We start from the raw sequence: 25497 nt of genomic DNA, 5'->3' as shown, positions 1-25497 counted from the left end.
GGAAATTCTTGAATTCCTTCTGATAATTATTCTATTTTAATACATATTTATCAGAAGTTAATTGGATTTTTTTAGCTGCTATAATACATAGGCACTTTTACTAAGTAGATAATAACCATGGAATTTCTAAATCATAGTAGATTAAAATTCAATTAGAAGGAAGTCATAATAATGCTTAATGAGGCTGTGGTATAGAAACACTTTCAGTAGCTGCTTTGCCAAGGGGAAACTCACAAATAGAGAAAATAATGACTTTCCTAAGCAAGCAGGAGGTCTGGGAATTTAACATGTGTCTCTCATGTATTTTTAGTATTTTTCCCATTAAGTAATACTGCTTAATTTGTAACTGCCAAATCTCTAGTAATTTGTAATTATAGTAGCTGTGAGTTCAAATGTCACAGGAGGTTCTTGATAAAATATAAAGCAGAAGAAAAGCATTTGTAACCTTAATTAGTGGTCCAGAAATTCTCCTTGGACAAATTAATTCATTTCAACTTAATTAATATTTTTTATAGCTCATTCTGGTACTCACAGGGGAGTTTGTACTCCTTTGTGCTTTTTTTTTAAGGAATCCATTAGAAAATCTTTTTAATAATGTTATTTTAAAAACATGACAAACTGTGCACTATATTCTCATAAAATGTCAAAAAATGTAACTTTTAAGTTACTAGTATCTGTAGGAGTTGTGAGTGTGATCATTTTCATTTCACTTTTCTTTCTCTTGTTCCTATTGGGCAGGGAGAGCTCAGTTCCTCCCTTTATCTTTTACATGTTTGCTCTTCCCAATAACTGCAGATTTTCCTAAAAGAGATATAAATTAAAACTTTTCTTATCATTGATTAGGGTAATATGAGTCCCACTTAATCTTTTCTTGTAGTTTTTTGTTGGTTTGTTTGTTTGGGTTTTGAAGTTGGAATTTTTCTTATGTTGGTCATACAGAAATGAGGAGAGAGAAAATTATCACACTTTTCATTTAGGGGAGTATTTAGTCCATAGTAGTTCCCAGGATGGGCTACCACAATGTAGTGAAGACAATATAGGTGAAAATAAAAGCTTGCCACTTCTGCAGCCTCTTCACTTTATACTGATGCACTCTGCCCCTATAATAAATTGATGTTGAATTCTGTAGTCCTTTATAACTTGGTTGGGAGATAATAGAGTGAGATAAAGTAACTAAAAAATTGATTTTATTGCAAATATGCAGGTTTCTAAAAATGGGGAAGTGCTGTGTTCTCTAATGCATTTCTCCTGAAACCTCAGAATGGTCAGGAGTGAGTTCTCAGGAATAATGAACAGTTTTCAGTACATTAGTTCAAAGTAAAAGACTTTTTATTTGCTTCTCATCCCTTTACTGGGTGTCATCTTTTTCCCCCTCCTCTTCCCTCTGCAAATTTCTGCAGGGCTTGCATTTTTCACAATATTTTAAGTATTCTTAAGAATTAAAGAACTAGAACTGAAGCCTTGTTAAAGTAAGTCCCAGGCTGTAAAATGGCTACTGAAGTCTTTCAGTGCTTGGTAAAGAATGAGTATACAGCATAGGTTACAACAGAAATCTGAGACACATGCCAGCCTAGTACATAACACTGAGAAATAGAATTAATTTGCAGAGTGCAAGATGAAGTAAGAAGGAAAAGACTGTCCTCTTATTTTGTGTAGTTTTATATTGTTTTAGTCCTTAAGTGCAAATTCTGATCTGATTTTCAATGTTTATAAAATTATAGGAATCTAACACTTAGAAATATTTGCACAGAAATTAATTTCTTTATTTTTTTAATGAAATTTACGAGAAGTAGAATAATACCATGTTACAATATTCATCCTGCAAATAAGGCTTCATTTAGCAGTTTTCATGGACTTTTTTTCTCCTTTCTGCTTACATTATACAGCATTTTGTCCATACCACATTGGTCACTTCTCCATTGTTGGCCTGGGCTTTGAGGAATATGTGAGTACTGTTTTGTAACTTCAAAATGAAAAATAAACTACCACTGTTTATTTGATCACAATATTTTTGTAGCATATTTCCACTTCTATTTGTGGTTTCAAAAGTAAGTTTGAGAATGTCTTCTTACTAGTCCTTCAACCTTTCTGAGTATATGATTAAACATGTTGTCCCACTCTTTTCCACTTCCTCTATTATTTACTTCTCAAGTGACATTTTTACTGTTTGTAAAAACTGTATGTGTTTTCAGGGTTTTTTAACAGCCTCCTTATGTACATTTTAAACTTGTTTACTAATTTTCATAGTGGATGATAATAAGTAGAGGAAACTAGGAGATGAATGAAGCAGTGTAATGTGGCACTTTTTGTTTCATATATTGTGATTGTTTTGAGTTTTAAGAAAGTAGTTGTAATGTGAATGTAAACATTATCTATTCTTGATAAAGATACAAAAATAGTAGTAGATTATTAAAATATGTAAAAACTAGAGAAACTTGGCATTCTTCTTGAAGAGTTGAAATTTGGAATTTAATAATTACACAAAAAGAGATGTAATCTTCTAAGAGACTGATAAACTTTCATGTTTTTTCCTCTTTGCTCCAGGTTCAAGCATCTCACTTTGAAGGCCTGATTACAACTATAGTGGGATATGTTCTTCTAGCAGTAACCCTAATTGTTTGTCATGTATCCTTTTGTCAGTAGTCCACTGGTTCAGAATTGCATGTAAATAATTTTTTTTCTGGCTGTGCTTTGTGGTGGTGCAGACGTGATGAAGGTGCACTTATCTCACTGTTTTTCTCTGCTCTTTTGGCGAAATTAGAAGGAAAGGTCTCTTCTGTTCTCTTGGAGATTTAGAAGTTGTTGGTGTGACTGCCTGCTTTCAAATATTTCCACATGTTTAACAACACAATCAAAGGCTTTTATGCGTGCTTGAAGGTCTGTCTGAGAAGAGTGTAGAATCATTTTTTCCTCATTTTTATCCGTAGGCTTCTGCTGTGGACTGTAGTTGTAGCAGAGAGATTATAAAAGGAATTATGATGGGAAATTTATACAAATATTTTTGATCTGCCAGATTTTTTGAATAAGAATTATTTTAGTTTCATTGGTATGTCTCTGGACTACTAAGAGTTTGCATCAAGAATTTCTTTCTCATTACTTTTTCAGAGAAAACTACTTTCTCTTAATTATAGAAAATAAAGTACTGGAAGGTACTTGATTTATTTGGTCACAAGTAAGAAGGCTGCATTCAAGCTGCATGTTTTTTTACATCAGCTTTAATTTGAAAGAATATACATTTGCTAGCAGTTTTCTATTCAAAAGTAAACAAAGTTAACATCAACTTTCTACATCAGTATACCGATGTTCAGTGCAAGTCGATTAGCATGTAGGTTTTGCCTCCTGAAAAAAACCGCAAAACAAACTCCCAAAGTGCAGTTGCATCCAGCTTTTCTTGGAAAAGGTGAGAATTTGATTTAGACAGGAGGGAGGGGAAAGCTACTATTTAAAGTAGATCTTCAGTTTCTAAACTTACTTATTTGTAGCAGATGTCTTCAGAGATTACTATTTATTTCTTGAGAAAACTCTGGTTGTTTAATTTAAGAAGGGTTCTATTATTAATAAATATTTATTTACTTTAGATGCATGTTTGGGGATGTTACCCAGCACACCAGATCATGGCTACTGGAGTCAGCCAGTTTTGAAAATAGAATGCTGATAATACACATACTTACTATTTAATTTTTCTCTTTTATAAAATTTCATGTTTCTAAAAGCAACACAATATAATGTTTGATATTGGACTGTTGCAAAGTGTTTTCCAGTGTTATTTTCTTGACAAAGCTATTCAGGGTTTAGCAGCTCTTGTTAAGTTTCAGCGATCACGTCGTTTACTAGGAGTTTGCTATATTGTTGTAAAGGTAATCCTAATTTTTTTGTGTGGGGGAAAAAAAACCCTCTCAATTTAAACTGATATTATAATTTTCTTAGCAATTTTTGTTAAACTAGTGAGATGTTATTTTCTCTTTTCCTAAAGGTTTCCTTGTTAGTAGTGGTTGAAATTGGTGTGTTTCCTCTCATCTGTGGCTGGTGGTTGGATATATGCTCCTTGGTAAGAACAGAAACAAATAGCGATAAAATCTTTTGTAACTGTTTATAATTGAAGAAAAAAAAAATTCTCATGAGAAGAGAGCCGTTAGTATGAGTTTGACAGCACTCTTCTGTTTTCATAAAGGGCATTTCCAGAGGGAAATTTCCAGGGTTAGGTACTGCCTAATGCTAATTTTGGGGATTTTTATGTTAGTAAATACGAATTAACATGCTATTACTAAAATAACAAGATCCTAATCCTTTTTAGTGCTGTTACAAGATCACTGTGATCATGAGCTTATTTATAGGCAAACTTGTGCATTCAATAAACCTCTCTATGTAGCCATCTTATATGAAATGGTAATGACTTCGTATTTTAAGTTGTCCGAAGTTCTTTCCTACCATTTGCTTGGAATTGAGGACAGTTTTTCTGTCGTGAAAAATACTGAGTGATAAATTTGAAATAGACAAAATTAATTTTTTCCAGCCTTGGTAAAAATAGAATTTTACTTAGGAATTATTTGCTTCCATCACAGTGCCACTTTGTTTGAATTGATCTGTAACTTTATCTAGAGTCTGCTAGTGATTGAGTTGACATATTTCTTCTTTCTGTCAGAAGAAATAAATTGATCAGATATTGATCTTTATTTGCTGTTCTTATCATAAGTAATCCCTTTTTTTCTCTAATTAAATGGTGTATTTATGTGTTAAAGCAAACATTTAATTTATGCTTAGTAGTATATGAACTAGGGTATACAAAAGAGTAGTTGTGGATGTTAGCCAAACTTCACTCTTATTTGTTTACTACTTACCTTCTTCTAGGAGATGTTTGACGCCACTCTGAAAGACAGAGAATTGAGCTTTCAGTCTGCTCCAGGCACCACAATGTTTCTACATTGGTTGGTTGGAATGGTTTACGTCTTCTATTTTGCATCCTTCATCCTTTTGCTAAGAGAGGTGAGTCTGTAAGAACAAGATTGGTATGTAAAACAGAGGCTTACATGCAGAACTGTTATATCTTTCATGTGTGGGTACTGCTGCTACCATTTTTTGTGTGTATATTGGATTCAGTTTTATGTTAAAATGGCCATGCTGGTACTTACTGTACTGGAAAAGTCATGATTTTGAGTAATTTTACTTAGAGATGTTTATTCAGCTGTTAAATCTGAGCATTGCCTTCAAATGAATCCAAATATGTTTTAGTTGTTTAAGACCAATCAGTACTTGAAAATTAAGCTCATATTTGGTTATTGGTTCTCTAGTTCCTTGTGATAATACTTTCTTTGTTCTATTTCTGTGCAATTTTGGTGAATCTTGTTCAAACAATCTTGTTTTATCCTATTACTTATTTTCTGCAGCAGTGTTGTTCAATATGAAAAATAAATACAAAGATTATATTCTCCTCATATATTGTTTTCTATTTCCTACTTCAGGTATTGAGACCTGGTGTCTTATGGTTTCTCAGGAATTTGAATGATCCAGACTTCAATCCCGTGCAGGAAATGATTCACTTGCCCATCTACAGACATCTCAGGAGGTTTATCTTATCAGTGGTAAGGACTTATCAGAAAGCTTTCTTTATTTGGAAATAAAGCTTCATATGTACTGTGTATTTAAAGAAAAACATTTTCAGCATGGAAGTGAACTGATACTGGAGCAGGTTGCCAACAGAATCTGCATCTTTCAATACTCAGACTCAACTGGATAAGGTTCTGAACAGCCTGATTCTGGATCTGCTCAGAGCAGGGGTTTGGGGAGAATTGGTTAGACTTCAGAGCTCCCTTCTAAACCAAGTATATTATGCAAAGTCCCAGAAAATGTTTGTATATTCAGAAAACAAGTGTTTGTTATAATGGATATTGTAAATCCTGTAACTTTCATGATGCCCTCAGTTACTGCAGTAAACATTGTGTGTCCAGTTCAGCCAAAGTAGTGAAGCAGGTGAGAGTAATTTTCTAGAGTTGGGATTGGATTCTGCTGCTGTAGCCAGTGGTGTCTGTTTCCAGATTATCATTGTAAGATATCGAAAACAATGAGGGTTTTTTCCCTTTAGTTGTTTGTCTGAGATTTCCTGAGCATGCAGTCAAGGAAGGGTTGCAGACTGTCTTTGACATAAATGTTACATGAACTGTGTAAAGTGACACACCAGAAACATTCTTTGATGTACTGTGTTGTTACACCTGAGGTGCTTTGAGCAGTGAAAGCTTAGAGAGATCCTGATTCTGTTAGAAACCCCTTCAGTATTTGAGTGGAGTTGACCTTTCCACCTTTCTGAGCATTCTGTCTTAGATAATTGTAATTCTTCAACTGCCTGAAATTTCATGGTACATCAAGTGGCCCAAATACAAGCCAAGATCTACTGGTTGCTTATAGTCTCACTTAAGTTGTCACACTTTATTGGAACAGGCAGTTACTTGAACTTCACCTTTTGATTTGCTCAGCTAATTAATTCAGAATTTTCACTACCCTCATGCTAGAATATAGAATCCAGAATGGTAATCATTTACTATTTCAAAGAATAAATCACACCTTTCAAGCTCTCTCTGTATTTTAAAGAAATGTCTAGAGTATGATATAAACTATTATTTTTCAGGAAAACGGGATTCAGTTTTTCTTTTTGACATAATTAAAGACTTTTTTTTCACATCTTTAGTATCTTATTTATATGAAATGTAAGAATGTGTTTAAAACTTAATTTTTCAACTGGTTCCTTAAGGAAACAGGATTCATAAAAGTGCATTGTCTTCAGGCACTTGATGTCCCCTTCTGAATGTCAGTCTTTCAATCAATTTGAAATGTGAAGAAATAGGAACTGAAATGTCTTTTGACGCTTCAGCAAGTTGCTTAAGAAGTCAGCCACTCAGAAAAGAGAGGAATACAAAATAAGCAATTCTGGTGTTGGGGAAGGGGGAAGAAAGAACTCTCTGACATTGCTGTAGCTGTCAGCAGGGTGATTCTTGTGCTTATTCAGCTGCAGTCCTATTTGGTGAGGGCATCGTGGTCAACCGGTCTGCCTGGGATGGTGCCTGGGATGGAACCGATTTTCTGCATAGTGTCAGATGTCCTTCTGCACCTTGAATGGGCAGCTGAAACAGTGTTGTTAACACAGGCCTCTGTTGGCTATGGCTGGACAGTGCTTGCGCAACATCCAGGAATTTTCTTTGCTGCTCTGCCCTACTTCCTCACCTCCAGTGAATAAGCTGCAGGCTTGGAGGGGGGTATCTCTGGAACAGCTGACCTGAACTGACCAAAAGGATAGGACATCATGCTCAGCAGTAAAAGCTGTGAGAAAGGAGATTGGGAGGGGATGTTCATGCTTACAGTGTTTGTCTTCCTGACTTTCTAGGAAATAGCTGATTGTCTGCTGATGGGAAGTAGAGAGTAAATTCTTCTTATTGTTTTGATTGCATACTTGGTGCTTTCTCTCTTAAATTGCCATTATCTCAGTCCTGCCTGCCTTCTGTTTTGCCTTCCCCTTCAGCTGGAGAGGGGAAAAAGCAAGTAGCTGTGTAGATATTCAGCTGTTAGCCAGGGATAGCCCACCAGACCCAGGGAACATGTCAGAGATGGGTGGGAAACTAGGTTTGGTAGTTTCTACTTTTTGGACTAACTTGTTTACTTTATAATTGCAGATTGTCTTTGGATCAATTGTACTGCTCATGCTCTGGCTTCCTATACGCATTATTAAGTATCTTCTGCCTAACTTTCTTCCATATAATGTTATGCTCTACAGGTGAGCATTTATGTTTAAAAATATAGTTTTTTTTTCCTGTGTTTCTATAACTGGAAAAGGTGTATTTGCACTCCCTGAGCATTAAAGTGATACTTTTTGTTATGTTTTTTTGTTTTCAATTAATCTAATCTTCATTGTTCTAAGAGAAATAAAGGGTAAAGGATGTAGCTACATCATACAATGTGACAAATTAAAAGCTACTTGAAAAAAGAAGCATTTTGCATTCCTTGCGTAAAGATAACTGTTCGGGGCTTTATGCCATCAAAACACTTCCCATTTCAACTTTCTGATAGTGAAGTTCCTTTCATGTTTTCCTTTTTAATGCACTCATTCCTGATTGTCGTTGCTTGAGAAGTAAAAGAATATCTGTAACTGCATTTTTTTAATGATAGCAGTTTTTTCCTATTTCTGAATAATAATTCAAACAGTAATGATAGATGCAAATAGAGATGCATACTGTATTCTTAGATAAAATCTTTCTCAATATTTTTTCCTAAATTTATTACATGCCAAAGTGCCTAACCTCTCTGCTTAGAGTAATATATAGGGACAAACCTTAGCAAAAAACTAAGTATTTTCCTTCTTGGCATCCAATGTAATTTTGTATTGTGGTGGCATTAATAGGATTCAGTGCAAAGGATTTCTATTACAGTGTTCCGTATGTTTGATTTCATGCTCTTCCCATTGTTTCCAGTGACGCTCCAGTAAGTGAACTTTCCCTAGAGCTGCTTTTGCTGCAGGTGGTGCTTCCAGCTTTGCTAGAGCAAGGACATACAAGACAGTGGTTGAAAGGTCTTGTACGAGCATGGACTGTTACTGCTGGATACTTGCTGTAAGTAAAGAAATAAGGAATCAGCTACAACCACTGTACCCAGTTTGGCCTTTAAACATGAAGGCAGCTTTCCAGAAGGTTATCCCAACAAGCAGGTTTAATAGTTCTTCTGCAGATAAATACGTTATGAAAAACTTCTATGGTGATTGCTTTCTTCTAAGCAGTAGATGTACTTACTGCTTAACTAGCATTTGACAATTAATTCTTTGGTAAACCATTATAGCATTTGCTTAGTGAAGAAAATCTGTAAAAGTATGACTGACATCTTAACTCCTTATTATATGAAAATAAGGAGATAAATATCAAAAGTGTGTTTCCATTAATTATCTAAATAAAATTCAAATGCACTTCTTGGATTTCTTACTAAGAAGGACAAAAAAAAAAGAAAAATCATTTAGAGCATTGAGCTGAAGTAAGCAACTTAAATTAGGCATTTTAAAGTTTAAAATTCAGATTTTAGAGAAGGATAAAACCATTTCTTTGTCAAATAAAGTAAATTGTAGTACTGCCAGACAGAGTTGTAGCACTTGAAATTTTTTTTAGTTCATCTGTTTTTTGCCAAATTAGTTAAGAAAAAAATAATATTGATTTTGTTTTTGTACAGTTTTCAATTTAACTTCGAAGTATATTGGCATTCTCCCACCATGTTGCACTCTCAGGATCAAGAATTATTCTTTGCCAAGTTATATCTGAGAAAGGGAGTGAATTAATGATAGATTTTTTTCTTCACTGTAATCCAAAATATTTACTTTAGTTTCTCATAAGGGAACTCTGCTCACCCTTTCTTGTCTTAGTTTGCATTTTGAACAAGTTTTTAATTATTTTCCAAGTTTTGATTGTGTTTAAGTATAATGCAACAAGATAGATTTAGAGATCATGATAGAAATGGCTTTTCTTACTCCACTCTTGCAGCTCTTTAGGACAATTGCAAATTACCTCGTCAGCAATTTTAGTTCAGCACAGATGAAAGTCTTTTGCTCTGTTGTTCCCAAAAAGCAAACTTTTGGGTAAATTTCATTGCTAATATAATATCTGCACGAATCTTACTGTGCTAAAGCTGAGGAAAATTAAGTTCTAAATGTTCATTTTTAATCAGACTCAAATTTTGCTAAATGTATATTTGGAAAACATCAACAGAATAATTTTAAAATAGATTGATTTTTTTCCTAGGATTGATATTCTTAAAAAGTTGTGAACAGGTTTTGAGTAATTTAGAATCTTCTTGAAAGACTCTGCCTGTCTCTGTACTTCTGACAGCAGGTTCATAGCAATGCAGCATTGTCCTTGTATGGTTTAGGTTTGAAGGCCCTTGTTTCCTACAGAGCTTAGTGACAATGACATAAAAGTTGTCGATAGAGCCGTGTGCTTACAAGAACTAAAATATCCATGTAATTTTCCTTTTATGTGCACAACGTTTTTAATACCAGGTGATGTTTTTAAAGCAGCCAAACACCTAAGTGGTCTTTCCTTGTGATTACGTTCTAACTGCATCCACACCAGCATTTTTCTTCTAAAATGTGTTTATGATGACATTGAGTATGTTACCAAAAAAGGCTTATTTTACTTAATCAAGATTCTACCATTACCCCCATATTATTTTTTTACAACCTGTATGGATTCTGAGTAGGCCTAGATTTCTGTAAGTTTCTTATTCATATCAAAGAGAACAAAACTGAAATGTTGATTGTTACAGGGATCTTCATTCTTACCTACTTGGTGATCAGGAAGAGAACGAAAACAATGCAAATCAGCAACCTAACAACCAGCATGCTCGCAATAATAATGCCATTCCAGTTGTGGGAGAAGGTCTCCATGCAGCCCATCAAGCCATACTTCAACAAGGAGGACCTGTGGGTTTCCAGCCTTATCGTAGGCCTTTAAAATTCCCACTCAGGGTATGTATACCTAACACATGAAGAGGAAAGAAAAAGGCATTTGAGAAGTTGTTTATTTCTAAGAAAGATTTGGCCCACGTTGTCAGAAGTCACATGGTGGGTCCTGTTTTATATGGTTTGCAGCTTTCAAAAACAAAGAGTTGCAGTTATGTTCATATAAGGCCTTTTTCAGCCTGTAATGTAAGACTTTCAATTACAGTTTTATTTATAGATGCCATATATGTTGAGCGTTATGTGTCAGTTGGCATCTTATTTTCTTTACAGTAAGTAATGGAGAGAAAGACAATAAGCCCCTCTCAAACAGGTAGTTCAGGTGTGCCTCTAACAAGGCATGGCTTTCAAGGGTGCTCGTAGCTTATACTTTGGTCTTGTAGCTGTAGTATATTTAAAACTACTTTGCTTTATTAAGAAAATAAACAGAGAAGTTCTGTTGTTTCTGTGTCTGTATTAAACATAGAAAGGCATTATATAATACTTGAAAGTTCTAAGTTCCTAAAATTAGAAAGGAAATTTTATTGGCAAATACTTACATTCTGTATTGTTTACAGAATAATATACAGCTCAAACTAGATGACTGTTTTGTTTAATATGAACTTCACCACAGCTCACTTACTGTGGTTTCAGGTATAGCTGAAGAATGGAAGTAATGGCTAACATTAGGTCCCTGTGGTACCCAAATGTCTTGTCAACGAAAGTGTGTGTTCCAGATTTAATTTTGTTTCAGAGATCTGTTGGGATGAGGTGTTAGCTTTCCCATAGCAAGCTTGCTTGTTGTGTGGCTTTGATGATTAGTGAAGCAGAACTTCATAGTGCCTGGTGCTTGAGAAATATTTAAGGAAGTCAAGTACATGGTAATTAATTCTCTACCTGGTAAGTACCTGGTGAGATGAGAACCTGGCTGAGAAGTAACCAGCTTTACTGGTCACAGAAAGTCTGAGCACATCTAGAACTTTGTCAGCAGCATTTTCTTTATCAAACCACTGTCTTGCTCATATGGCATTGAGAGTTAGAAATCTTTTGGGATTATATGAGAGTCATGCTGCTCAGTGCAGAAATTAAGAGATGGTCTTTTTTATGTGACAAAGCAAAGAACTTAAGTCATTCTAGATTCAAATCTTATTTTTCACTGTTGGAACAGTTAATGGAGAGTCTTAGAAATACACAACATTGCAGGTGTTCTGCACGTACTGTGATTAGGCTCCTTTTTGCTGATTTATTTATACAGTGAAACATCAGTTATTATTTGAACATCCTAGTTTAGCTGCCTTTCTAGGATGATATATTTTTTTCTACTGGGGTTTCTTGGGGTTCGGTTAAATAACTTTCTTACGAAAGTTTCTTTTTTTTTTTTTTCTTTTTCAGATATTTCTTTTGATTGTTTTCATGTGCATAACATTACTGATTGCTAGTCTTATCTGCCTTACTTTACCAGGTGAGTCTATTACAGTAAACTGTCATTAAAAACAATTCAATATGTTGTCCTGCCCAACCATGGCAGATGTTTTGAAACCATTGTTTGAAGTCAAAAGGCAAAACTATAGAAACTAGTCTCATTTTTGATAATTTGTCAGCAAATTGTAATCTAAAACTCTAAGTGACAGAGATTGCTATTCCTTTTTTGCTGTAGAATAATTTTCCTCTGAGGATAGGGCTTCAGGTCTTCAATCTCGATAGTACTGATTGAAAAATAATTGAAACTCTTGCACCTATTTTACTGTTTTGAGAAGGAAAATATGTGGATTGTTTCCAGGTCTTCTACAGTATTTTCTTTAATTAAATATTCTGAAGGTGTCATTGTTGAGTCCTGTGAGGAGCAGGGAGTTGGATGCGATGATCCCTAGGGGTTCCTTCCAACTTGAGATATTCTATGATTCTGTGATTGTGACTCATCACTAGGAGACTTTGTGAAGTGGCATGTGTATAACTTTAAAATGTCTGAATAAGTACTTCAAAAACGCTAGGTATTTTTTTAAATAATTTGGAGTAAATGAAGCCATGTCAACCAGGTTGAATTTCATAATCTGTCTGCTGTAATACCATGTAATTTGTACCTTGTTCTATTAATGATCCTAAAGGCAGTAATGTGTTGAAATCAAAGTTATAAATTCTGAGATAGTTTTAGTAGTAGGACATAAAATAATTCCACTGTAATACTTGGGAAATTGAAGCACTATTAAAAAATTAACTGTAGCAAATCAGTCTCCCATTTTTGTCAGAGAAATTCAGAAGCCCCATCAGTAAGTCTTATAAAATTACACGAGGCAGTGAAACATCCCAAAGATAGCTCATATAATTTAAGTTCATGCTCACACACTAATGCACGATCACTGTTGCAGTTCTGAAGATCAGTGTTTAGGTTCTGAACAGTGCTTTGTTTTGCTGTAGCTTAGGTAACATTGCTGTCCTAATGAAAATTTAGGTGGAAAAGGATTTCAATGTGTTTATTTGGCATAATATTTCAAGCTGTTTGCATAGTGCTTCACACATTTATGCATTATGGGTATAGTACCAAAATAACTGTTTTATGATAAATAATATTTATGCAGGGATATTTCAGATAAATTTGATAAGTACTTTTTTAATAAGCATCCTTCCCTAATACATCCAGAAGCATTACTGTATGTAACAGTGCTTGTGTTTTCAGTGTTTGCTGGCCGGTGGTTAATGTCATTTTGGACAGGGACTGCCAAAATCCATGAACTGTACACAGCTGCCTGTGGTCTTTATGTCTGTTGGCTGACTATCCGGGCTGTGACAGTGCTGGTTGCCTGGATGCCACAGGGTCGTAGAGTCATTTTCCAGAAGGTCAAAGAATGGTCTCTCATGGTGAGTCTTGAGAAAAAGTTCTACTGAATTAGCAAAAAATTAGCTAATGGGACTTGTTTGATTTTTTTGCTTGCAGGATTTACTCTGTACTGTGTACTACATTTTGCTTCTCAAACCATTTTGAAGCTTTTGCAGCTTACATTCCCATTGCATAGGCTATTTTTGAAATGCAATCAGTATAAATATACTTGTATATATATATACATGTATGTTTAAATAAATATTTTTTTCTGTTTTCCTTTAAAAGTGAGTATATTGCACTATTATCCCATGTATTGTGTTCTCAAAAACATTGACATTCTCACATAAATCTGGAAGCTTAACTATTTATGTGTTTAGTTACATGAAATAATCAAATGGAAAAACCTAATAAAACTGATAGATTATGACCATGTCTCTACAAAGTAGCTTGATGCATATTTTCAGAAAGATCTTTATCAGCTGTTGAACTTGTGTTGTTCAAATAAAAGGTATTTTCCTCAGAAATATTAATTATGACGAGTTGACCTTCTCAGCATGAAAACAAATTCATACCCCACCATTTTATCTTGGTTTTGATTTTGAGGATTTCTGTAGTAGATATCTTGCTAGTTCCTTTAAACATTGATAGCATAAATGGTGTCTTGTTATAAACATTTTAATGTGCTTACTGAATTGTTACAATGTACATGTGCTTCAGGTACTATCATGTTTCCCAAATACCTCATCCATCATTTTGATTTTAGCTTCTTTAAGATCTTAGCTTCTGCAAGAAATTTCAGAGCTAAAGCATAATTTCTACTTGTTCTTTGCTGCTTCTCCTTAGCATGTTAATTAAGTCAGGCTACTTTGTATGATTCAGTTAAATTAAGACAATTTTAGAATAAATAAAGTTTCAAGTTCTGAGTCCTCCATTTTTAAAGTCAAATAGTCCATAATGACTGAATTTTTATGGTTTGCTTTGCTTCAGAGAAAAATTGGCAGTTTTGGAAAAATTTCTTAAGTACCATTAGATAGAATTCCCTACCATTGGATAGTATTCCCTATTGATAACAGTCAGTGTCATTTTATGGTCTAGAACTATATGAATACTAGTAGGCACAGTCATAATTTTTTCTGGAATTCGTATTCCTATGGAATAGAACCCAATCTTGAAAAGTTGCATTGCAAAACTATGTAAGTAGTAAAAATTGTTTCTAAGGGTGTATATGTGTGAAATAGAGGTCTGTGTCACTTTGTTGTTTTTTTTTTACCAGGGCTGTGTGTTTTTGTAGTTCTAATCACATTTTTGAGTTTAAACAAAGAATCCTCTGGTAGATAAATTTTTTAAATGTCTTGGGTTTTTTAGATAATGAAGACATTGATAGTGGCTATACTGCTCGCTGGTGTGGTTCCACTTCTGCTTGGTCTTCTGTTTGAACTGGTCATTGTTGCACCTTTGAGGGTTCCTTTGGATCAAACACCTCTCTTCTATCCTTGGCAGGTCAGTTGCTCCCATTCTTTTGCTTCTGTTTATGTAAGGAGTATGGGCTGCCTTGTTTTGTGTGGATTTGGTGCTTCAGAGCATTTTCCACAAATATGTTTGTATGTGGCAGAGAAAAGGCAGCCAATCTGGATGTGAGAATTATTTGAACCAAAAGAATATGCTGAGGAATTTAAACTGTGAAAAGCTGAATTGTTGTGAGATGACATCAAAGGTTGCATTTCAGTGATTTCCAGTAGCAAATTGTAAAGTTATGTTAGTTAGTATACCTATATGTATGTATGCACAGATGTACATATTCTAATCGTTCTGGAAAGCTTTCTGCATACAGTTATGCAGCAGAAGGTTCTGGTAATTTTTTTGCTTGTAAGATTTTAAGTCAGTGATGAGGCACATTTTGAAAATAATTTTAAAATTATTTAGGGTCATGCTGATTTTGGCCTGAGTTGTCAAATCATTAATACAAAATTTTGAGGTAGTTGTGTTTTATTACTCTTCAGTCAAGTCTCACAGGCTGAATGCAAATTTCTGTCCTGCAAGTTGGGAGACTAAATGAAGATACAGTGGATTGAATGACACAAGCTTCCATCACCTAGGCTGAATTATGAAAGAAGTCATAACTCAAAGAAAACCAAGTGAGGGGACTGTAATAACTCAGAGCATCTAGAATGCCATTACTAAATAACAAGAAAGTGTTTAGGGACAGTTAGGGACTTTCTAAGACACCCTAGGCTTTCACTTACTTTAAATAGCCAAATGTTTGAAAGCCGTAATGCAAGAAATTTGGCTACTAATTTAATTGTCATTATTTTAAAATCCAAGTATATTTTTGAGCCGAGTAGATGACCAGAAAATCAGGACATCATATAATTACAGTGGTAGATGATCATGGTTTCCAAACAATTTTGGAAAGAATTTGTAATGTTAGAGATAATAAAAATTCTTTACAATTGCATATTAGTTCTTTAGAAGTTTAAAAGAAGCATACATACTGAAAAGCTTTATTTTCATGTAGCAGAACTTCTTCAAAATATAAAATAAGTGGGATTTGAGACTTATTCTAAATCAACAAGGAACTATCAAAATTGATACTAATTTCCATTTTTCCCAAAAGAGTTATGCAGAAGGTTGCCTCCTTAAATAAACATGAATCAACTTTAAGACTGTTGCTTTTTTGTAACAATTTTTAAAATTCTTTAGAATTGTCATTAACAAAAGTTGTCTTTTTAAATAATCAGTTAAAGAAAATGTATTTCCCCAGCAGGATAAGAAAGTTAATTTAGTCTATGATGTCCCGAGTCTTACCTGTTCTTGGGTGTTTATTCTACTTTATCGGCCTATGTTTTGTATTCTATTTTAGCAGGTTTTATTGAAAACCTCTTACAGATATCTGTAATCCAGAAAGGATGGACTTACAATGTGAAGTGTTTATTAGAAGCCAGTAGTTAGTGTCCTAAGTCCTTGCCCTAATAATTGCAGTTTATGTTAAATCATACATTTTCCGCCAAAGAGTATAACTTTTTTTGTCAAGAGCATTATCTTATTTTAAGCTTTCTTACATCAGGTAGAGTTCTGGGAATAATTAAACTTCAAAAGAACTTGTTTCTTGATGCATGTGAACATCTTTGTATCTTTTCTTTTATAGAGAAAGGAAATTAATTTCCTTTTATGTAGATTACTTTTTAACCAGAATGTTAGTAATTGCTTTAAGTCTAATGCTTTTGTTTTGTATTTGCCTTTGGTTTAATAGAAGTAGTGATTTTCCTGGTCCCAGGGAGCTAAATTTACAGATGTCAGTTAATCTTAAGAGCATCCTCTTTTTCATAGGAATTTGCAGATGATGTTATCTCTTTGGATCAATGTCCCATGTAAATGGAAAATAATTATATTTTCACTTATAAGCAATATTAACACATTGCTCTTAAAGCTTTTGTTGTCAGACTTTTTAAGGATATGTTAATGCTTACACTCTAAATTTTTACAAAATTAGGACTGGGCTCTTGGAGTTCTGCATGCCAAAATAATTGCTGCCATAACACTGATGGGTCCCCAGTGGTGGCTGAAAACTGTTATTGAACAGGTAGGGTGTCATGGGAAAATTGTTCATGTGAATTATCTGTATAATACATTTTTTTATGTTTCTGATTGTGTGTCAGAAAACAGTGTTACTCTTGAGTAATGGAGTGATTGAGTAGAATTCAACTAGTCTTGTAAAAGCCTTTTAAATTCTATAGCCTAATCCATTAAGGTACACTTAACAGTAAAACAAAAAATCAGAAATCTGAATTCAAGAAAATGCTTTGTATACATATATGCATTTTTCTCAGGATTGTAATAAAGTGAGAAAGAAACATGATTATTTCTTCAGATGAAGTCTGTGTGTCTAAATACTGGACAGTATTTACATCCACAAGCCAAGAACACAGAATTTTGCTTTCTCTGCAGCCGTAGGAATTACCCCATTCATAGATCAGTGGAGATGAAAGACAAAATTTCTGTTCCCCTTTGATTATTAAGCAACACAGAACAGTTTCTCTGAGCAGTTCAGTCTCACATGGTCTGTTGTTTTGTTAGAAGTATTTTTTTCTCTTTTATAACTGTTCAATTTCATAGTTGTCATGTCAATGAAGTATCTCAGTAGTCAGAAGGTAATTTTTCAGCCCTGCACTGTACGTAATGCCTGTGGTGCATGTCCCAACCAGTGTACACAAGGTGCCTCTTGTGAGTAAGTCTAGCACATAGTCTGTTATTAAATCACTTCAGCTCTCACACTGCAGAAATAGTCTTAGTCTGGGAGTATGTTTTGATGCATACCATGGCTCCCTCTTCCATTCTGAATGCTCTCTATTGGAAGTTTACACACTCTCCTGAGCCTCCCAGGCTGTAGGACAGAAGCCATTGTTTAGCAGAAGCCATTTAGTAGCCATTCAAAACTGGTTTTTTCCCATGCTTAATCTGGTTACGTTTTGACCTTAGCTTTTGGTATTAACTGCAGAAGCTTAAGAATTGTGGAGGCCTTTTTTTCAGGCACGGGCTTTATGTACAGACGCTCTGGTCTATCCCACCAAGTACAAAATAGGATCTTATTTTCTGCCCATTACAAAATCTAGTAATTTATTCTATTAGCATATACAGGATCCTCTCCTAGAAAGTTAACAGCACAAAGTGATCCCAGGTCACCCACAAAACCATTGTCCACAGCTCTATTAAATGATCTTTCAGAAGATTGCATTCCTGCAACTAAATCACAACTCTGTTCCAGATTAAATTGGTCTCTTGGGCATTGTTTACATGATTTCCTGGAACCTTCATGATGTAAATTTCTTCTTCAACTGTGGCCATGGGAACACCCATTTCCTTTCATAAGAAGAATTGTGTAAAACCTTTTAATTATTACTCTTAAGTGCAAAGCAAGGCTTTCTTAATTGATCTAACTTGTTCCATTTTAGGTATATGCAAATGGGATTCGTAACATCGACTTACACTTCATCATCCGTAAACTGGCAGCACCTGTAATCTCTGTCCTCTTACTTTCGCTGTGTGTGCCGTACATCATAGCTTCTGGTGTTGTACCTTTACTGGGTACGTATGCATTCAGAACACCTGTTTGTCATCTCATGGTTTACAGCAGTGTAAATATGTTTGTGGCAATACAACTTGGCTCTCTAGTTTATTTAAAAAAAAAAAAAAAAACAAATAAACTCCTCTTCTGCTGACAAATGTAAATGTTTAAAGACTTGCAAGAGTCACACCATGTTCAGGAATATTGTCCAAATGCTTCTTGAACTCTGTCAGGCTTGGTGCTGTGATCATTTCCCTGAGAAGCCTGTGCCAGTGCCCAACCACCTTCTGGGTGAAGAACTTTTTTCTAATACCCAACTCAAACCCTTCCCTAACACAACCTGGGGCTGCTCCTTGGGTCCTATCAGTGGTCACCACAGTGAAGAAATCTGTCTGCCCCTCCTTACCCAAGAGGAGGGGCAGACACTGATTTCTTCTCTGTGCATTTTAGGTATCTAGCTAGTTTGGGAAAGGAATGATTAATTCATTTCTTCTTTGGACAATCAGCCTTTGATTTTAGTCCTTCTAGGAGCTATACTGAGCTGAGGCCATCTTTTTCTGACTAGTCAAATTTTAAATGAAGCTTAGAACAAGTGAAGATCTTGGGTTTGTTTTGAGGTTTTAATAGTATTAAAATGTAAGTTATAAATATATAGGGTTTTTTCAGGCTTTCCTAGCTCCTCATAGTTGAGGTAAATAATTTGATTAGAACCAGGGTAGGTAAGCTTTTTCATCAAGACTTGTCTTGTACTAGCTAGTTTTAATGTTAACAACATGTTCAAGAAGTCCCATTTTATTCTTCAGTCTCTCTTGAATACCGACTTTAATTGGGTTGACTTTTCTCATACAAGAAGGAAGTCAGTAAGCAGATAAACAGATGTTAATAGGCAAAAAGACCTGATAAGCTTTTTTTTTTTCTACTGTGGATTTTCACTCTTTTAATGGAAAACTTTCAATTTGTAGTGCATCAGGTTAAAAAGAACAGCAGCTGTCATGTTGGATCTTTGATGTAAATGGTTGTGTCATTTATTTCACAGCCCTACTACTGAAGTTACAGTATAACAAAAAGTATGGAAGCAAGTAGAGAGAAGCAGAAATACATGAGTTAGCTCAGCAATACTAGAATGTCTAAAGATTGTGTCTTGTTTTGTAGGAGTTACTGCTGAAATGCAAAACCTCGTTCAGCGACGCATTTATCCTTTTCTGCTTATGGTGGTGGTTTTGATGGGAATTCTGTCTTTCCAAGTCCGCCAGTTCAAGCGCCTTTATGAACATATTAAAAATGACAAGTGAGTATATAGTGGGTTTTTTTTAATTTTCCCCTTTACGTATATATCTATATATGCAAATACTTCAGGTTGAATTTAGGTGTTGTAGATACTTAGGACTAAAAGGGTTTTTAAGAAATTTTCTAGACAAATGACTCTTTACGACAGACAAATTGTTCTTGGCAGATGTTTTATGTGTGGTCCAAGTAGATAAACACAGGAATAGACTGTCTTTATAAAGGGAAGACACTCCCCCATGTCTAACATGAGTGTGTTTTCCCACAAATGAAGCTGACTCTTAATCTCATCTGTAGCCTTGAATCACAAATGAATGTCATGAATTACAACATACCTGGAAATTAAAATCATGGCTCAAGCTGCTGCTTATAAAACCATTTCTTCAACCTTTTCTGCATAAATGTTTTTCTTACTCTTTCTACTCATTAGTCCAGCTAACCTGTTCAGGTGTTTTGATAGTTTGTCCTTACCAAATTTTGTGTGGTTTTCAGATATTTTTAGTAATTATTACTCTCTATTACTCAGATGCCTGATAAAAATAATAAATTTCCTATTATTTTCTGGTTATCTTGCTTAGTTGAACCTTTTTTTGTTATTACATTTTTAGTGTTACCCCAATTACCTTTTTATGGGTTATTAAGAAGATTAGCAACTAATTCATAGGTGTCTAGGGCTCTTGTATACACAGAATTAGCATGTAAATAGGAAGCATAAAAAGTAATTTAGGTGGCAAAAAGTGTGTAACCATGATATAGAGGAAGAAAGGAATAATGTGAAAGGTATGAAAACTGCTAAGCTGCTGAGAAGGTTAAATTCAATTTCAGTATCACACTAAAGGAATCTTGCAGCCCTTAAGCTTTCCATGGAGTAGCATCAGGAAATTTTCTTTCCCTTTAAGAAAGATTAGGGAGCAGCTAAAGTTCTTCCTTTACAATTTATAGAATAACTTTTTATTGAAATGAAAAAACTACTTTGGCAGCAAAGGAGATAGAGTGGATTTGTGTTACAAAATAGTATTACCTTGTGTTAATTTCTGTTTTTACTTTGATCCCAGGTACCTTGTTGGACAGCGACTTGTGAATTACGAACGGAAGTCTGGTAAACCAGGCACATCAACAACTCCACCTCAGTCTTCACAAGAATAGATGGTCATATTAAACATCTTGACCTTCCCTTTGCCTTTACATGTCCTTTTTTCATAGACTCTTCTCATCTTTGGATATCTCTCCCAATCATACTCTCAGCAGTATTTTGGCTTCTGTTGGTAGCATCCAGATAGCAGTTAAGGCTCTGTTTCTTATCTGCATTTTCTGATGTTGTAAATGCTGTCTGAGATCTGTATATGTGTATATAGAAGTGTCCTGACACCCTAAAACCTTGGATTAAAAAAGAATGTGCATTGTACATCTTTAAAAAGTATATTAATTTATTAAATCTAGTTGTCACTTTATTTTGGACTGCTGTTCTGTTGACAATGTGCCACAAAGCAATAGTACAAAGAGGCAAGATGTTTTTATAAAATTTGGAGCTTATTTTACGGTGTTCATAACAGTTCTTATTGTAGTAATACAGTATGATTTTTCATGAGTGGAAAGACCATGTAGAGAATATCAAAAGTAAATAACTGTCTTACAGTCAGCAATGAAGTTGCTGTGTTGAGAAGATAATGAACTATGTATCTTGCTGTTCAGTCTTTTTTATTATTTTGTATAACACCAAAGCTGTTGTACATTTTTCTATTGCCTGATTGTTTTTCATGTGTCAGTTTGTAATATTGTACAGTTGCTGTTGAATCAAGAAAATATTTCCTCTTCTGAGAATTCAGATGTACTTGTTGAGGCTCAGCTGGATTTTTGTATTTGGTTGAAGGGGTAGGTGGCTGTTTGCTTTGGGATCAGTATTCCATGAATTGAAACAGTAAGTAAAAATTTATTAAGGCTAGGTGATGGAAGTATTTAAAGGTACCAAGAAAAATGAAAGAGGTTCACAACGTAAATTGTAGCCAATTTCTCATCAATATTAGAATTTTTCAGGATGTCAAGAAAAGGGATGAACCTTAACTAACGTGCTTGCACAGCACAAAGTGTAATGTAAGCAACATCCTGACCTGATCCTTAGTTAAATGGCATGAAATTTTTCTGTAGGTTACCAAAGTTGAAATTTGTAGTATGAATTTTATATTGTACAATTACTTTTAAAAAAACCAAACCCAACCAAAAAAAATTCTCTCAGAATTGGTCACTGTGAATTTTTACAGGAATAATACTGAGGAAGTGAATTATTATGTACCATTTATGGCCTGAGGGGCAGGGAAATACATATGCTATTAAACAGGCAACGAGAAGTTAGCAGATTTCTTTGCAAGAGCACAGTCAAACAAGAGCCACCAAATCAAGTCTGTGTTATTTCTAGATGTAGATAGAGTTCTTTTGCAGTAGTATTTGGGAGTGGGGGTTATGTAGATAAAGAAAACACATAACAGTATCACAAAGCTTTAAGTAGCATCAAATCACATGCTTAGATTGCAGTATCTTTCCTGGACCAATGTGGAAAATGTGAATATCCATTTCAGTAGTGAGAAAATGAATGGAATATTTAACTTGCTATTCAGTACACTCTCCTTCAGTATTCTGTACTTTACCATGTGTGTATATAATTAATACTTGAAAATCTGGCAGGTGCTTTTAAAGTGTCATCTCCTTTTACTGATGTTGCATCTCTGATCTGACATGGTATGAGCTAATGTCGTTCAGGCCGTGATAGTGGTAGTTCGTTCTTTTGGTATCTGGACTCATGTTCTAAGGCAGTGAGCACAAGCCAAATGCATCTGAATCTAGTGGCAGGAGGATTGGGCTGTCACTCTCAGATCCATACTATTTTAAAGACTGTTGTCCTGTTGGTTTTGGACCACAAATGTTACCCTTTGGAGTGATTTATTAGAAAATTTCCAGTAAAATGAAATCATAGAAAAATAGCCAAAATATTTTTTTCATTTACTGTTGCTGATTTAATGCTGATCTGAGTATATATTTGCCCCATATATTTTTGATGTGCATAAATATTGCATTTGATTATTTACAGTGGTGGACATTGTGGGACATATATATTTTCACAATAATAAATTCACTGGTAACATACATTCTTACTTAGGCCAAGATTCTGTTTTTGAAATATCTTTCACAAACAGTTCCAAAATGGTCTTGCCACTCAAATGTTGCAAGCACCACTGTGCATCATGCAGAATTTACAGTAGTGTGGTGCTTGCAACTGTGTTTTTATCCAGACAAACTGGTGTTAATATTAAAATTTATTAAGAAAAAGCCTTTGTGCTGTTTCTCACTACTGGTATTTTACAAGTCAGGAAAGAAAATAGCAAATCAGGCCAGTCATGCAATGTGAACTGCAGCTATTTTGATGTTGCTTACAGTATTTTTATTTGCCTTTTTTTTTTTTTTAATGGAAAACTGGTTTCAAATCCAGCTGTTGTGCTGGCATTTGCACTGCTTTACAGATCCCAGGTGAAGTTTGTTTCCAGAACTGTCCAATGTGAACTTTCCAGAAATCTCATCTCTTCATTTTTACACATTTTTGAATTAATATGGAGGTTGTAGAGAACAGGAATTAAATAGCAGTACTTTATAAATTGTTTTACATTTCAGTGGTTTGCCTTATTGTGTGCCGTGTACTCCCTTGGCATAGAAACTTGATAAGTAAGCTTTTAAGTTAAGTGGCTCTTTCTGAGACAGCTGATGAGTGCTGTACCAGTGGCTTCCATCTGTGCTGGAGTAATGCAGAGTGGTTTGTGCTCCTGTTACTTTTCAAGTGGGAAAGTGTGTGTGTGTGTGCGGTCACAGTGTGTGTTGACCTTGGTCTTGACTGGAGGGGTTGGAGATGTGTATGGCTCAGTTGTATCCCCTTTGTGAACTGAGAATCTGATGCTGTTGTTAGTTCCACAGGCCTTCATCCAAGAAGTGTCAGATGGCTCTGTAGCTATCTTGTGCATATTGAATAAAGTTAATTGCAGCTAGCTTTAACTTTAACATTTTTACACAGGTTATTTTATATTGATTAAAAATAGTTAAAACTCTGCATCTTTTCTGTCTGCCCCTTCTCTATTCAATGAAGCTAAAGTTACTTGATTTTGTTTCTGAGGGCCCTTCGGTACCTGTAACTGCTTTGTGTCAGTGACTTCCTGAGTAAGACGCCAGCTCCAACCTTTTACAGTGCTCACATCACTTTTAAGCTCAGTGTATTAATTCTTTCCTTGCCTTCCCCTATGCTTGCGTAAAGGTCTTCATAAAAGACCTTCACGGCAGCTGCACTGTTCTTCAAAGTATTCTGTAAAAAGCTTCGCAAAGGCCTGTACCTCACAAAGCACAAATGACTTGGGTTTCATTGCCTGTCATGCTGATCAGTATCATTTTGTTTCCTTGGACGACACTGTCCATTTTTTTACATCCAGATTGAAAAGGTTTTGTAGTAGGATCAGTGTTCTTGTTCTGCCTGCCTTGGGAATAATGGCCATGGTACAGCTTGGGCAATGAGTGAGGTCCTTGGCAGAAATGATGATACAAACAATAAAAACGTTAAACAAGGAATTGAATCTTGGTAGTGTGATGAAGTTGAGGGTGCAAAACAAAATAAGCTGTTTTCTGAAACAGATGAGGAAAAAACTTCTACAAAGCATAATGGTGAGTCAGAGCTTTCTTACCGTGGTATTTCAGTTCTTAATTAGTAGCTGGAACTAAAGAACAGCATAGTTAACAGCCATTTTTTTTTAATTGTGCATCTGGTTTTAACGTCTTCATTAAGAAGTAACCATAAATTGAGAAATTATATGCAGAAATTAAAGTTACTCAATAATGGAGAACTTTAAAATATTGTATTTCAGAGGTCAAATAAATTTCAAAATAAACTGAATGTTTTGAGTTCAGTATAAAACCGAGAGTGGAGCAATGGCAAAATTATTTCACAGCTCTGCATATCAGTTTTTCTGCTTATCTGCTATTATCTCTTGCCTGTTGAGTACTGGCCAACACCAAAGCTGGAGGCTTTTTCCCCTGTACAAGGTGAAGTCAAACATCTGGAGGTGTCTACATCAGATGTGGGAGGAGGGAGTGGTATTTAACATTACTTGCCTTTCAAGGGCTTTTTCAAGTGTTCCTGGAAAAGGACATTAGTTTTACTTAGAATTCCTTGTTGCTTATAAAACCAGAGAACACTGCAAAGCTTTTATTTATATTGGACAGAGTTTCTGTATTAGAACCTATAGTGCAGAGTTGCACTGGTGTGCCATGTTCAGCAGATACAAATTGCTAAGAGTTAGGTAAGAAATGCGATGAATCTGAAAATACTGCTGTATTAGAATGGAGAGTCCATGGGATATTCTGACTAGTTGTTAGCAGGAGTCATGGAAGTTGGAAGCAGCAGACATTCTAAGGTAAGCTGCTTTGTAGCAGCATTTCTGGCCGTGCTGCTATAAAGCAACAATTACATCTGTGTATATACTTTTAAATGTTCTTTATATACAAGACTCGGTGTTAAACAGTGGGAGGAAATACTTCTAGGAAGCAGCATAGATTCATATAAAGACAGTGTTTACAAGAGCATATAGTCACAGGACAAGGGGGGAGTGACTTCAAACTGAAAGGGAGTTTAATCAGATGTTAGGAGGACATTATTTACTGTGAGGGTGATGAAACACTGGAATAATTTGCCCAGAAAAGATGTGGATGCCCCACCACTGGAAATGTTTAAGACCAGGTTGGACGGAGCTCTGAGTAGCCTGGTCTAGTGAAGTGCTTGTGCCTGTGGTAGGAGGGTTGGAACTAGGTGATCTCTAAGGTCCAATCCAGGCCATTCTATGATTCTATGAA

The 25497-nt window shown here is 35.0% G+C and overlaps 1 protein-coding gene across 10 annotated transcripts in view; it reads left to right on the top strand.

Moving 5' to 3' along the window:
- MARCHF6 (membrane associated ring-CH-type finger 6) overlaps positions 1-23710 on the top strand; it is a 44419-nt gene extending 20709 nt beyond the window's left edge. For 4 of the 10 annotated variants that reach the window (XM_085571697.1, XM_085571696.1, XM_085571694.1 and 1 more), the window contains 16 exons: positions 1887-1945; positions 2545-2625; positions 3789-3857; positions 3974-4048; positions 4849-4983; positions 5460-5579; positions 7659-7759; positions 8454-8591; positions 10285-10486; positions 11849-11918; positions 13116-13312; positions 14640-14774; positions 16765-16854; positions 18224-18356; positions 19489-19624; positions 20676-23710. In XM_085571697.1, the coding sequence (XP_085427823.1) occupies positions 1887-1945; positions 2545-2625; positions 3789-3857; positions 3974-4048; positions 4849-4983; positions 5460-5579; positions 7659-7759; positions 8454-8591; positions 10285-10486; positions 11849-11918; positions 13116-13312; positions 14640-14774; positions 16765-16854; positions 18224-18356; positions 19489-19624; positions 20676-20766 (1832 nt within the window). In that variant the 3' untranslated portion in view covers positions 20767-23710. The remainder of the gene's footprint in view (positions 1-1886; positions 1946-2544; positions 2626-3788; positions 3858-3973; positions 4049-4848; positions 4984-5459; positions 5580-7658; positions 7760-8453; positions 8592-10284; positions 10487-11848; positions 11919-13115; positions 13313-14639; positions 14775-16764; positions 16855-18223; positions 18357-19488; positions 19625-20675) is intronic. The other 6 variants (XM_085571700.1, XM_021538424.4, XM_085571699.1 and 3 more) reach the window with 2 other exon arrangements.
- The last annotated feature ends 1787 nt before the right edge of the window (positions 23711-25497 follow it).

Source organism: Lonchura striata, chromosome 2, assembly GCF_050655825.1.
Source record: "Lonchura striata isolate lonStrDom1 chromosome 2, ASM5065582v1, whole genome shotgun sequence".
NCBI lineage: Eukaryota > Metazoa > Chordata > Aves > Passeriformes > Estrildidae > Lonchura > Lonchura striata.
This window is presented reverse-complemented; position numbering and strand designations above follow the sequence as displayed.